The sequence below is a fragment of the Pararge aegeria genome, chromosome 2 (assembly GCF_905163445.1).
Source record: "Pararge aegeria chromosome 2, ilParAegt1.1, whole genome shotgun sequence".
NCBI lineage: Eukaryota > Metazoa > Arthropoda > Insecta > Lepidoptera > Nymphalidae > Pararge > Pararge aegeria.
The window spans coordinates 11,961,481-11,977,010 of record NC_053181.1 but is presented as its reverse complement, the minus strand read 5'-3'; the positions used below and the strand labels follow the sequence as shown (position 1 = coordinate 11,977,010).

The window sequence follows — 15,530 nt, the reverse complement described above, 5'->3', positions numbered from 1 at the left end:
TCGATGACATAGCTTACAGTAGTAAGCTTTTAAGAAATTAAGATCACTTGTATGCCCAAGTACTCGTGGTTGTGTTTGTACGTGTCATAAGTGTCCATGTCAGAATTATGTGTGTGTCAGTGCGTCTTTGTGTGTCAGTGCATGTGTGTGTGAGTTTGTGTATTTGCGTGGGTGTGTGCTGTAGAGCTTTATCAACCAGTACAGTTAACTGGCTAAGGCTAATAAGTGATCTTTTACAGGAAACTATGTTGCAAAGGTTATTATGAAGATTAATGAGTGCCAACGGGTTATGGTTGTGACTGTGTGTGTGTGAATAGTGTGTAACAAGTTGGTATCAAATGAGAAGTCTAATTACGTAGATTTCGAAATAATGTAATAGACTATCGTTGTAGCTAAAGTTGACCTTTTAATCATAGTTGACGGAGAAAAGCTGAGACTTGGGGTGCATGAGTGAAATTGCATTTTACCCGTCTGTCCGTCTGTCAGAGCCCTATGAGGTATAGAATTAATAAACTCAGTAATTTAAATTCATAAGAATTATAAAAGTGGCTTAAAGCCAATTAAAGCCAAAGACTAATAAGTAATTAGAGTAAAAAGATTATTAGCATATCTGAAATATTTTTTTTAACCTTAGAAAAGATTGCGGAATTTACTTAATTGAAAGAATAATGCCGTACGAAACAAAAGGTAGTAGTTGAGCGTGAGGTTTAACCAATAGCCTCAGATTGATGCACACAGGGACAGTTTGTAACTTTGGCTTAGCAAGTTGAATAAAAGTTTGTAACAAAATGATTCAAAATTTTTTTATTTCAAGAGCTTTATGGAAATTTTTCGATAAACGGTTTTCTTAAGAGTAACATGACGAAAGGTTTTGGCGGTGGCCAACAAACTTATTATCTTTACGTGTTCCCATAAAATTGCCTCCGAATGGTTAAACCATAAACTACATAATCACTGCGCCAGAGTTCCACCTGAGCTGTTTTACGTGACAACAGGTATATTATAGCACCTTGGCAACTGACACCCGCGTACAGGTGTTAGTTTCTGAGTATTATGCGGTTTGCAGACGATGCATAATAACAAGTGCTATTTATCATATTATGTATCCTATCTCCAATCATATTCGTGAGATCTATACGAAACTTAGGCAGAACTGAGCTAAAACTAAAGCCCGTCTAGTACAAAAATAATGATTTATATCCGTTTACATTTCACGGAGTTATGGTTTCAAACCCTCTAACACTCTCACCTCCTTGCCCAAAGTAACTGTATTGAATTACTACGGGATAAAAAGTGTCCTACCTTGTAGTATGAACTCAAATAACGTTAATTCTATCCCAGTAGATGGAATTCAACTTTTGGAAGGATATACTACAACAAAAGCAAAAACTTGAATTTTTAAGCTAAAAACAATCCTAAAGGGGCTTTCACTTAGTAGTGATTTCTGCCAACAAATGAGCAAACAGACTATGGGATGTGCATTATTATAACAATGAACAGTAAAACCTTTTTTTGAAAAACTAAAATGTCGACTATGCTAGCGACTAGCTAGCTTCGGGGTGTCTGTATGTGATTGGTAATGGGTAACACCTGTATACCATCGTTTAAAGCAGTATTACTTTAAAATGTACAGTTTAAATGACATACCTTGACTTGATCTTTCAATACATGAGCGACAATAATACTTTAAGCGATTTTAGTAAGCCCCCTGACGCTGAAACCAGAGAGACTATCTCTAACTCCGAGCTAACAAGAGTTGACCTCGTCGTTGGGGTTCCAGTAGGCACCCTTTGGAACCCTAAAATAGAAAGCATTTAACCGCACGCCACTGCAGATAATGCGTGTTTCAAAGGCGATGTAACACGTAAAGCAAATTGGATGAGTATTCTATTTTTGGGTGGTCGCGACGACGGCGCGGTGGCGGTGTTCATTTCACGCGTTTTAGCCTTTAACTACTCGGTCATCAGCGCATCATGTCTGTATAAATACAATCAAAGTGACCCTGCTACAAGTTACGGTTAAATGTTATTATGTAATTAATTGCTAAACCAGTAGTATTTGTCTCTATTAAAGTAAAACTTCGTTTTCAACGACCTCGGGTTCCATTCAACCAGGTTCGATTCCTGGCTACTTGGGAATTTATAATTTCGGAATTTTCTCTCGCATGGTGTAATGGAAAGCTTGAGGCGTGGCTAGTTCCCTTCTTACGACAAAGATGTGCCGCAAAGCGGTTTAGCTTTCCGGCACGATGTCGCGTAGGAACCGATAAAGGGTAGATAAGAGTTTTATAATTTATTAAAACTACTTAAACGACAGACATGCTTCATCATCATCATATCAACCCAACACCGGCCCACTTCAGGGAACGGGTTTCCTCCCACAATGAGTAGGGGTGAAGGCCGTAGTCCACACCCTGGCCCAGTGCGGATTGGTGGACTCCACACACCTTTGAGAACATTATGGAGAACTCTCCGGCATGCAGGACAGATTTGATTTTTTTAAACGCACATAACTTAGAAAAGTTAGAGGTGCGTGCTGGGATTCGAACTCTGAGCTTCTGAACTACCCACTGAGCTATCAGCGCTCTTTACACATGACAAATGATGATTTTAGACATTTTTACTAACTACCATATTCTATACAGGTCATAGTTTCCTTTGAAAACTCGGTCAGAGAGCAACTGAGGTCCAGCTGTTCGGCGACCATGTTGGTCGTTCGCGTCGCGTAATATAACTGCCATACACCTAGCATGTCAGCCCGTTACCATCGTAGACTGCATCTTCCCTTACCAGCAATGTGAGATTGCAGGGCCTACATGTAGTGGATTAAAAATTAAACACTTTATTATAGCTTTAATATACAAGTGGATGAACCTATATAGGACATGCGGTTTCATTTTGAAAAAGTAGGTACTTAAGTTCTACTTAATACTGCACTGAGCTACGTTCGGTTTCAACTACAATACCTTAGTTTTTGTGACATACGATGAACATGAAAAGCCTACGACAATCATGCCACTATTTATTACGAAAGTAGAGATAGACAAACAGACAGATAGAGCAAGTAATTAAGTTTTTTTAACTTTAATTGGTATCCACGAGATGGACAAAGAAAAAAGGGTCGGCAACAAAGACGTTGGAAAGACGAGCTGAAACTTACAGCTGGTCCACTATGGAGAAGGGTGGCACAGGGTCGTAAGCACTGGCGAGAGCTGGAGGAGGCCTTTGCCGTGAGGCACACAGAGCTAAGGGACTTGATTTAATGATAAAATGAAATTTAAAAACTTAATGTAACTCTTCTCTGAAATAAAAGGATAGAATAGTAGAAATAGAATAAAAATCTCTATTTTATTTATATTTTTTATTTTAACTTTAATTATTGGAGGACCAATATGTCATTCTAAGCATAGATTTAAAACTTTACTTTGATCGAAAGTCATAAAACCATTAGATGCCAAAATAACCATACTAAGTTTTGAAGGTAGTTGGGTAAAAAATGAACATGATTTGGGTGCAGGTTTGGGTGCAGTAGGCGTGGCACGCCCTCCTCGCCGCCCACCAGCCACGCCCCCTTCACTTTCAGGCTCGCCGCTGAAAACTACTTTGCTAAAAGTAGTATGAATTATACTGGAACCTTGTGTCAACCTAGTTATCGGAAAAACAATAATGAGAGCTTTCCAAAATATCCAACTGCCTTGAACCAAATAGTTTTAGTGACGATTTGTTTAGTTTTAAATTTAATTTCTCTATCTAACGTTGGTAAACACTCTGAGCTTCACGTAAAATCTGGCAGATTCCTTGTTGGTATTCTAACATAAGCTCAACTTAATTCATGACTCTTTTCGAGTCAACTGTCATTTTGGCTTACTAACCAATATAGCATCTGCCATATTATGGTCTAAGTCAATAGTAACCTTTGATCTCCAAAATAATAATGATACTTGATTATGTAGAAGAGAATAGCACAATCATTTCTTATCAAGGTGATAAGAAATGATTGTGCTATTCTTCTATGATAGAAACGATTCCTAAGGTAACTACCACGCCATTTATCTTCTTTGATCTTTATGTGTTTCGAGATCTTTCTTAACTTAAGATTTCTTGACAATAATGAATGAACGAATACACTTTTATTGTACACCAAAGTAAGTTACAAGAGATATAAACATAGAGCAAGAGAGTACAATTTGGTGGCCTTATCGCTACATAGCGATTTCTTCCAGGCAACCAAAGATTTAAAAGGAAAAAAAGAGTGTGTGTACTTATGTACACGCGTTAAAAGTTATACTTCTTTGGCGAATGGAAAAACCTAAAATGCAGTAGTGATTAACGGTAAATATTAAAATTGATCAAAAAGATTTTGTTTAAATAAAAAAGGCTTTATAAACGTAATAATATTTATTTATTCACACTGTTTGTACAGTTACGAAACAAGTGTTCTAAATATAAAATACTAGAATATATAACTTGAACATATTATAGATTTTCATGTCACCTAGAACTAACTTTACCATGTAGAATTGAGGTGTCGGTGTGCGCGCGCATCGTAAAAAATTACTCTCATCATTTTTCTCCATCGCGCCAAAAGAAGTATAACTTCAAAAACATAGAAAAGAGGAGAAACAATATGTAAACTTTAATTTCGTCTCATTCGTTTATTATTTTCAGTACAGCGCCATATTTTAAAATAGGAGTAGTTACCTAATTAGCATAATATGAAGTAACTTTTTGTAACTGAGCTCGTCAAGGGAAGGGGGCTTATTTCTGCCGCCTTGCTGTGTTCCGGTTTAAAGGACGTGGTTGCCGGTGTAATCGGCAGGCTATTTATAGGGCTTAGCATCAGTGGCGTTCACAGGGTTTTTTAGACCGGGGTATGCATTAAGCAGGAAGATGCCTTAAAATGGAAAAATCCTTCGCATTTATGAGTTGTACAAATTTTTTAAAGTAAAGAGTGCTTTTGTGCATGCATGAAGTGCACGCCACTGCTTAGCATTTACGCCCCAGGTTGATGGACACACGGCCCCACTTTGTAGTACGTGTTCCTTGCGAGCCCTACGAAGTGTTGTTCTGTTTACAAGTGATGATTTTGCACTTGCCAACTGCTTGGTCCGTCAATTATGGCCACAAAAAATATAACGAGGCATTGTTTAACTGCAGATTATAAATCAATAACGACGTCACATTTTTGTAGGTACGTAGAAATTTCTTTCTATAGTCAATCTAATGTTATATCGATGAGGATTCGTGCAGCGGTGATAGCCTAATGGTTAGGACTTCGGCTTCACTTTCGGGGGGCTGAGTTCGAATCCCAGCACGAACCTCTAACAAAGGTGATAAAAAACATCGCGAGGAAACTTGCATGCCTGAGAGTTGCCCATAATGTTCTCAAAGGCGCGTGGAGTCCACGCACATGACAAATATTTAACCCCCGGGGGGTTAAACTGGGGATGAAATGTATTAATAAGAACGCGCGCGTGCAATACTTACAGCAAATAACACTCGAATTTAAAACACTTTTTGCATTAGATTTTTTTAACGAATTATAACGACTAGAAGTTGTGGGTCGGAATATATTGTGTAGAATAACGGAAGAACTTTTGTATTGAAATCTTATGCGAAGTTTTACGCGGCCGTAGAAAGACTCGTAGTCCATTATTTATAAGTAGATATCAATGGCAATTCAAATTAGATTGGATTTGAACCGCAATCCAAATTCCTTGCCAGGTGAATAAGAAACAATTACTAAGCAGGTGATAAATAAACTGTTAATGTCTTGATCGACGCGCGCGCATCTAAACTATAATTTAAACCGAATTAACATTGTGTAACTAATTTTCCCGCGTTTTAATGTTACGGTCACAACTATTCCAATTAATGTAAAGTCAAAATATTGTCCAAGTTAATTAACTGTAGAAAAACCTTTAGTTACTATCCACCTATATTATGGCAATATGAGTGAGCTCAGGAAATATTTGTTATACTTAGTTCAATAATCAGTCATGGCCCCTATTAAATACATGCATTTCGAACGATGGGGCATTGTAAGGGTATCGTGAGGTACAGTTCATTTCCTATGGACTAGTAAAAAGTGCTTTGCTTTCTCACAAATACATAATCAACACTAAAAACTGAAACTGAAACTGAATTTTTTTTTTGTCAAGAATTATAGCTACTTCTAACGAGTCACGTGATTACTCTATCAGAATAAAAGAGTTATGCATTGACTTTTATGGCGAGTTAATTTTTTTCGTCTTTAGCATAAATATCATTTGTATATTATATTTTATTAATATTATGTAAAATAGCCCTCTTCCTGTTAATTTCAATTTCAATAACTGCAAAAAAAATCCTTTTGGGACCCACCAATAAAAAAACTTTATATCAATGGTCAGAATATTCCGTATAACTAAACCAGTGGTAGTTAATCTTATGTGAGATCACTTGTAGGGTAGATGTTTACAAAACAGCTACTAAGAGCAGCGTCTCAGATCCTTTGTTATTGCTATTGTGCGTGATAGTTAAGCAGTCCGTCTTGGATTTCCTGGCATTTCCTGCCCGGGCCCTAGTGGCGTTGTTATTGTTATCTAGTAATTTACCTACCTATTCGTGTGTTTTGAATTAACAATCGTCTTTCCTCGCATATGACGTAAATCTATCGTTGAGTCAATAAATAACTGGCAAATATTAGACAACAATCGGTTTCTACTAGATAGTTTTTCACGCAATGCATGGGGCATTGCATGAAAAAGTATCTAATATTACTGTTATGTTTACTTTTTATGACAAAGCATTCTATAATGTATTGTCACAAATAATAGGTTATTTTTATAATATATAGGCTTGCGTATGACTAACATCATAATTCATACGTAATGAAAAGCAGTGAGGAGTTGGTGGTTGGGGAGCTTTGGCCTATACATTGACTAACCTTGATACTCGTAGTAAAGTAAGTAGGCAGGAAACATAGATAATGTGTTTACCACATCTCAGGAGTTCGTATCTGAATCGTGGAGTAAATTTGTGACTATGTGCGTATAACTAACAAGCTCCATTCTGCGTGTTAAATTTAAACTATATACTTACATAAATCAAAACACCGTAATTTTAGTGGTAAATCCTGACTTTAGCCGGTTCGAGGACCCTAACTAATATTATTAATGCGATTGTGAGTTTGTTTATTACGGTTTTACTCTATATGAAAATTTCCAAACACGTTTTCAGGGGCAAAGAAAAGGGCAATAAAAAGTACCTAATGTTCCCGACGGATGGAAAAGTAACTTTTAGAAAAGGACAATCCATATATTATTGATTGTCAAAATGCACCTAAAAAGATTCCGTGGTCAAAAGCTTTTTTATAAACAAATAAAACATAAAATTACTCAGTATAACTACTTCCTTTATCTAGCAAGTACCTAATTAGTAGTAATTTTCCCCATTATACTTGGCAAACTTTTCACTTTACAACATAACATAACATTTTACATAAAAATGGTCTAAAATATTTATTTCTTGTTTTTTAGTTGTTTAATAAAAATGGTTTTTTTTTTATTATTCTTAAATCTATTGCCGCAAGTTCGTCATCCGAAATCCGGGATTCTAAAATCCTCAGGGAATGATATATGCAAAGTTCCTCCAAGATTGATTTAGCTATGAAGCCAGGAAAAAGGTAACAAAGGCTATATTTTTATATCTACAGTTAACCCATACCCATATATTTTTTCGGAATATAGAGCATCTTTAGTCCAGATGCAAATGGAAACTCTAAATATGTATGCTAAATAAAATCCAGATAGCACCAGTATTTGAGTGGTACAAACAAAAAAACAGGTACACTTTCGAATTTATATTACATTAACTGTCGGCCAAGTTCTTCGTCAGCGTAGATGACGCTTTTTACAGATCCCGTCGGAAAAGTTTGTTTTCCTGATATTCAAAGTTACTCCTATGTTACTCTCCGTCCTTTCAACTAACTTTTAGTTAAAACTCAAGTTGATTGGTTGCTTAGTTAGGGCGTAAAGGAAGGACAACCATACAAACAAGCACACAAGTTCAAATGCGAACTTGTGTTTGCTTGTTTGTATGTTAATATTAGTAAGGATTGTTGTGGATGTTAGATCCGTTCTGTATTGTGCACTCCCTTGGATTAGCATAAAGCGTGCAAGAATTGGGGCTCGGACAGGAAGACTAAACCCTCGAGAACCGGGAAGCGGTGCGGCCGCCCATCCGGCACATCCGGCCAGCGCCTGACTTGCGACTTAGATGGATTTCCGCTTCTTAACTGCTACGAAATAGGATTCTCAGTATAATAAGGGGTATCGAGGAAAGATATAGATACCAATTTTCTTTTGTATTATTTGACGGACCAAGCACTGCTTACCTACCACCTGTGATGGCAGTCAAGCCCTAGTCTATAATTATACTTAGGGTTAGTTGAGATTGTAATTTTATATCGTATTATGCCCAGAGAGACTCCTAACATAGTCCGTTCCATAGCGCGCTGGGTATAAGGGGAATTAAAACACGAAGCAGAATGTATTAAATGAGTGTTTATCACCTTATTAACAACAGTTGCATACAAAACTTTATCTACTCCTTTAATATGAAACCTCGAATAGATTCTAAAACAGTTCGCTTACTGTTAACTTTAAAACAGCCAGTCCTCGTAACATAACATATAGTGCAATAATTAAAATTGCTGAGCTTAGTGGTGTGCTCATTGCTGTCAAAATTATAATCGATGAAAATGGTGGGGATTTAAATAGCCTACTTTTTTTTACGGCGCGCGGCCACTGACAATTTTCTTTTTTTGAAATTCAAACGCATCGAGCAGTAAGAACTTGGCTGCCTGTGCAAAACCCTTTGCGCAGAAGGGATCGAAAAAAAACAAAGGAGTGTTATAATGCAATTCAGTACATTATGATGATGGTGATATAATGGCTATTATGACATTAAGTGTTTTAATGTTGGCAAAAAGCTAACTGTTTCAGAATCTTTTATTGAGAATAAAGAATGGTAGTGGATAAACTTGTCAACAGGCCCACTGTCAGTGTCCATATTTCCGCTCCATACATCGTCAAACTCATTAAATAACTTCGTCTTTAGGCTTTGGAATATCGACGATTATATTCGTTTGTCTTAAATTAAGTTAATTTTTTGTGACTGACCAGTGGTTTGTAGGCACCAGTACACGCAGGTGCCTTGCGTCGTGCGTCCAAGCGTAACCGCAGCATCACCTGCGTAGCCAACGCCGCGCGTCCTAAAGCCGGAACTACGTGCCGATTCGCCTTCTGAAGAGGGAATATTAGAGGCTTTTGAACCGAAACGTGCAATCACAGATTCTGCTACTATGGATATACTGGATTTCTGTGACTTTGTGTTCCTTTATTTTTATCATCTGTTTCTACGCGATATCGTACCGGAACGCTGAATTGCTTAGCGGCACCTCTTGGTCACCGCTGCACCAGGGAAGTCGTAACCGTCTTTTCATGACTTTCCAGCACTATTTTTTTCGTTTGGTCGGCTCCTAAGGGTAATAGAAGATTGTAAAATAGCCTAAGTAGGTATATGCAGCTTTCCTCAACAATACGTTTTCGAAGCTATTAATCCATCTCTTTTACTAAAAAGGAGGCTTGTGTTGAAGTGGGATATAGGATGATGATAAAAGGGATTTTTAAGCACTATAACCTTCTCATAGCTACGGGTAAATCACAGGAATCTTAAAAACAGTGTTCTGTTATAAGACATCTATGGGGTAAGCATACCGATACGCGACGCGGCGTCACGTTCCGCGGCGATGGTATCCCAAACGGTGCGGTGTACGCGCACATCTCACTCGCACGAAATAGGTCAATTAAGACGTGGGAGTGAACTACACGTGACAGTAACGCCTGATCTCCGAGGTGATATGACGCGGTGCTACGTTTGACGCCTTTATTTGCCTTAAACTGCCGTTCATGTTAAAGTTTAGATATAATCGAAAATGAATCTACTGAAGTGTAGTGTTGAGAGCTACTACGGAGAAACTCCTAAGTACTTTATTTGACGTCCTCCTTGGTGCAGTCGTAAGCGCTGTGGTTTTTTTAAGCGGGAGGTCCCAGGTCCGATTCTTGGCGGGGGCAATTCGGTTATTTATAATTTCTAAATTTTTTCTGGTCTGGTGTGGTGGGAGGCTACGGCCGTGGCTAGTGATACGGATTTTTTGCCATTAATAGGCACTTTTATAACATAAATTTACTAAGTCTTATGCTTAGGCCCAGGACCGTGTATTGTGGAACTCCCTACAGAAGACCTACAAAAGTCCAGCAGTGGACGTCGATTGGTTGACATGATGATGATGATGATGATGATCTTTTAACTCTAACATTAGTAGCTACAGATAAAAATTATTTTTATTTTAGTCAAATAAAATTATTGTTCAGTTTGTCGGTTTATTTTTCATAATTTTACGTCATAGTAAACGCACAATAATAATTATTATCCTGCCCACTTTACTAAAGGTTTTAGTGGTAGAAAATACCTCCAGGCTTTAAGTTTATGTACATGTTTCCATTTCTATGTTTTTGTGCAATAAAGCAAATAAACAGAAACATGCTTCTTACCGATATAGGTAACTTAGACATTTTTTAATGAAGAAAAAATTTTATTTGTTTGTATCCTCTTTGTCCTTTCCCTCGTTATGTAAAACCTTTTTTATCCGTAGTTTAAATTAAAGAAAAGTTAAACCGTTAAATCAGATCTCATGAGTTGATCTCAATGATCTCGACATTTAAAAGACATTTTGATATTTAAAAACTTTATTAATTTATTAACTTAAAATAAAATCTAAGGATTCGCATATTGGTAACACAATGTACAAACATAACCCAGCTTTCTCTGGGTTTTTCAATAAAGAGCACAAACGAATCGACCTTGTTTTAGTATTATCGGATAGAGGCAGCCATAAAACCAAAGAGAGTCGCATAAACTACTTAACAAATTTGATAAAATTTGGCTTAGAACTGGAGTTGGATCAAGGAAAAATGTTTGAACATACGAATTTAATATTTGCCAAAGTGCATGCACCAGACGCTATTATCGAAGAGTATGGTCTCTATTTTAATGTACGTAAATTCTTTAAAGATGACCATGTCGAATATATCAATCCATTCCTCGATCCCCTCGGAATGAAACATGAACGGGAATTAATTAAACTAGTACGAGAACAGTATCCAGGACCGGTTAATTATTCAACATTAGAGAGAAGTAAGATTGTTTATAATATCATTCTTCGATTACCATTATTCGAACAAGAAGCTACCTTTGGAATAAATCGTTTATTAGAGCAGGCAATCATTCTGGACGCATTCGCATTACACGATGGGCCTCATTTTCTTGCATCAGGCCAAGACTCAACCACAATCAATGCACGACAAACTCTGTTCTACAATTGGGTGGGCTTAGGGAATTTATTTAAATCGCAACCCATTTATATGATACAAGAATATCTAGGAGAAGAAGTCGCATTATATTTTGCGTATTATGAATACTTTAATTTTATGTTACTAATACCCGCAATAATTGGATTCCTGCTTGCATTATATCATTATAACATGCCTGCACAAGTAGATCACTTCGCATGGGCTATGTGCCATCACTATTTAAATGAACATAGAAACATTTGCCCGCAGTGCCGCTATTTCGATTTATGCCCTTTCAGACTTCTGCCTTCCTATTGTACTGAGGTTACTTTCATTGCTCGTATAGATACCCCGTATATAATGAAATTTGCATTTCTAGTCTCTATATGGAGCATCATATTTGTTTTACTGTGGAAGAGGAGAGATAAATATCTGTCATGGATGTGGGAAATTAACGAAAAATATCACGATAATCTTATTGATCCGGAACACCGCAATATTTTACAATATTGTCATAGATCATACCTAACCGGCGTGACCGTTGAAAAATATACTTTTTTAATGATGTTTAAATTTGTATTACAAACCTTACTATCTATTGCATTGTTCGGCATTTGGCTGTTCGGTCTGTTTATATTATCAATACAAATTTGGTACGTGAAATTCTATTTACACAGAATTTATAACAAGGACCATGACCTAAGAGAAAGACATAATGAGCAACTGTTTATTGCCATAGGGGCTCTTGTGTACTCAATCATTATAACTGGTTTAAAAAAAATCACTGAAGTAATATCACGTGGTCTTACAGCGCTTGAAAACAATAAGACAATTGGATCGTACAACCGCTCTTTTTCATTAAAACTATATGGATTTTACTTTACCGGAACATTTGCTCTGTTAACGTTTCACACATTTGTTGGAAATTTATTTTTTACACACATATTAGATATGGATAATTGGTATAGTATCGGTGGATTTAGAGTAATGAATAATGGTGTAGGCACATCCTTTGATGATATCTGCATCACCTTAGCCGTTGCTGTTATTGTTGAACAAATAATCGTCAAATTACCATTCTACATTACTAAGAAGATGACTGATCATGAAGGCATACTAAATAGAAACGCACCAAGCTGGGAAAGAGAATACAAACTACATACTATTAAAGATGATTACTTTAATAAGGAGTACAATAACATAGCAATTCAGTTCTCAATGGCTACATTATTCTCCTTAACATTTACCTTAGCACCATTTTTTATTTTGTTGATCAATATATGGGATATAAGACACAAAGCAAAAACTTTTTTGCTAGCATATCGACGACCATTGTTGTTTAAAGCCTCGAAACCTTCTCTTTGGCACAAGTTAATTTTTTTGACTTCCTTTATCATACCGATATTTAACCTTTTTGTGTATGGATTGCATTCAAGATATTATTTAGTAAATTATGAAATAACGGTTCCATCTATTTTAAGAACTAAAGACTATTCGCATTCACAATATTACCAGAAGACAAATGAAACTATTTTCCTTTTTTTCGGTCCATCCTTAGGAGAACCGAATCCAAGGGATGAATTTATGAAACTACCACCAGCATCTCGAGATAAGTGCTGGGTCACTGTACAGCAGCATTATTTTCATAAATACGATAAGCATGGTAGACATTCATTCTTTGCAGAATTTAGAGCGTTACACATAATAATATATAGATATGAATTCATTTTACTATATGGAATGGCTGGCGTTACTTTTTTTTTGTGTATATATTTTTATTTTCCTACTCAATCAACGGACATTGAGGAAACACTAAATACAGAATCGAGAATTAAACAAAAATACTATATTCAGAAAGGGTTTTTGCCACATTTTGAATAGTCTTTGTATTGCTATATGTTTAATTAATTTTCTAGTGTTAGTGTTTAATTGACTGCATTCAGATATATTAAGCTTTCTGTAGTACTTGCCTGCGACTTTGTCCGCGATGAAATTTTGATTTGTCCTGAAATAAAAAATATTACTGCTCGATGTTATTCTCGTGGTATGTACAAATGATTTTATGGTTATTAGGAAATTCGGTATTTAAGGCATGGGAGTAGATAAACGTTTTTAAAAACGTTAAAAAATGCAAGCGTTGTACATGAACTTTTCATTTTTATCCGATTATGTGTAGCTGATCAAACCGCGTTACGCTTAAATTATTAGTTAAGCGTAACGCGGGCTTGCTGGCGTGCCTCGGAATGGGGTCCTGCTAGGAAAAGTTTGAACCTTAGGGCTCGAAGAAGCGAAGGGGTCGTCCGCCGGAGGGCGCCTCATGTGAGGCCGTACCTTGGCTCAGGTGACGATTGAAGTGGAAGGGTTACGATTAATCCGCACGCCTCCGAGGCCGTGGTGTGAGCCCACGTCCGGATGACGTCAGAAGTCGGGGATCTCGTCTTTGTCAGCAAAGACGCTGTGCAGAGGTTGATTGTGTGTCCTGATAGGGAGTATTGTCAGTAGTAATCTGATCGTCAGGGTCGTGAAGGATATGTTTACACCTCCTCTTGTTGAAACTGGTGCTAAGGTTGGGTAAATAAAGCCGCAATTATGAGAGGGTTCGAAGGTCGGGTGGACTTCTCAAAGTCAATTTTTGAGAGTTTTTGAAGGGTGTGCAGGGTGTATTTTTCAAAGAGACCCTTGGATATGTTCTCCGTCAGTCGGTGCAGTTGGTAGATACCAGAGTGTTTGGCTCGAAAGCCGAATTGCTCGTAGTTGAGAAGTTTTTTTTGCTTCTACAACGGATTTGAGTCGGATCAGTTCTATTATAAACCTTTGCTAAGGAGTTGAGTAGACTAGTCGGGCGGTGTTGCATGCACGCGTTGATCTGATCAGCTGTGATGATCATAGCGGCGGTACGTTTTATTAGGACGGTTAGAGAGAGTGAGAGATAGAGATAGAAAATTAGTGAGAAGGGCAGAATGGCGCGATGTGGGAATGATATAGTTCTAAGATAATGTACCGTACTTTTTTATGATTTTAGCCAGTTTAGCTTGTGCAAATCGGCAGATTATATTATTGAACTGTGATAATGTGAATCTCCAGGTGATGCTGGTTTTTTGCAACGTTGTGGCAGCCCTTTCCTTATGTCACAATCAAATTTTCTGATTATGGAAATGCACACTTTTATGCATGTAACTTACTTACTTTACCTTAATCAGACGAGCTCGAGCTCGAGCTCTAACTATCGTTTTTTTTACGGACCTGATCGGCCGCCCTGCCTAGACGTTTGGCCATATGTACAGGGCTCAGGTATGGTGGTAGTACCTACTTCAAAAGGTGCAAGGTTTCCTTCCTTGTGTTATGTCCTCGAGTAAATCCCGAATTCTCAGCTTAGGCTCCCCTGCCATTAATCTAGTTGTATTATTCCTTTATTCACATGACAAACGATTTCATTATATCAAATGTAAAATCTTCTCAAAAAGCATATGGATTTTTTTTTGAGAAGATTTCATTTATTAGCAGTGTTAATAACACAAGCCATTTTATGGTTTTAAGGTAGGTATAGAAAGTGTGGCCAAGTATTCCACGAACCAAACGTAAACAAACAAATGACAGGTCGTTGTGTGTTCTTTAAAATATAAAAAACAAACAATTTTATTGGCCCTACATTACTAAAATAACCTAATCTAACCATCTTATCCAAAATGTTACCAACTTGTCACTTGTTTGTTTACATTTGGTCCGCGGATAAATTGGCAGCTCTTTAGCATAGTAGACTGAGTAGATCACTGGTTAACCAGAATCTAACCAGTATAGAATAAAGGTTAAAATGTAAAAATGATTGTTGACACCTAGGTTTTTATAGTAAACATATTTAGAGTAAATTTATTATTTTCAGAATAATGTGTATATTATTATATTTTATTTTATTTTATTAAAAGGTGATTACTCTGAGATTTTTTTTTTTCAAAAATCATGGTCTTGTGCGTCTTTAAGCTCTTCGCCTCTTTAGAAAAAGAATAAAGAGAAAATAATAAAATAATAGAGTTTATGATTGAGCTTAAACAACCAATTGAACAAGCTGGCTTTAGAACAATTGATTATATTCACAATGTCGAATTGCTAAAAAAAAACCAAGAATACGGGAAACCTC

At 36.8% G+C, this 15,530-nt stretch overlaps 1 protein-coding gene across 1 annotated transcript; it reads left to right on the top strand.

Annotated features, from left to right (window-relative positions):
- Nucleotides 1-10,814: 10,814 nt before the first annotated feature.
- On the top strand, nt 10,815-13,970 carry LOC120630465 (anoctamin-7-like). The gene is made up of 3 exons (XM_039899709.1): nt 10,815-11,711; nt 12,399-12,765; nt 13,913-13,970. The coding sequence occupies exons 1-3, from the start codon at nt 10,847-10,849 to the stop codon at nt 13,968-13,970; spliced, it is 1,290 nt and encodes a 429-aa protein (XP_039755643.1). The 5' UTR covers nt 10,815-10,846.
- Nucleotides 13,971-15,530: the final 1,560 nt, after the last annotated feature.

Excerpts from the sequence above, each read along its gene's own strand:
- LOC120630465 (XM_039899709.1), top strand. The coding sequence starts at position 10,847 with ATGTACAAACATAACCCAGCTTTCTCTGGGTTTTTCAATAAAGAGCAC. Across the intron at positions 11,712-12,398 it reads CAGACTTCTGCCTTCCTATT|GCACATCCTTTGATGATATC; the intron begins GTACTGAGGTTA and ends ATAATGGTGTAG. Across the intron at positions 12,766-13,912 it reads AAACCTTCTCTTTGGCACAA|GGTCGTGAAGGATATGTTTA; the intron begins GTTAATTTTTTT and ends TCTGATCGTCAG.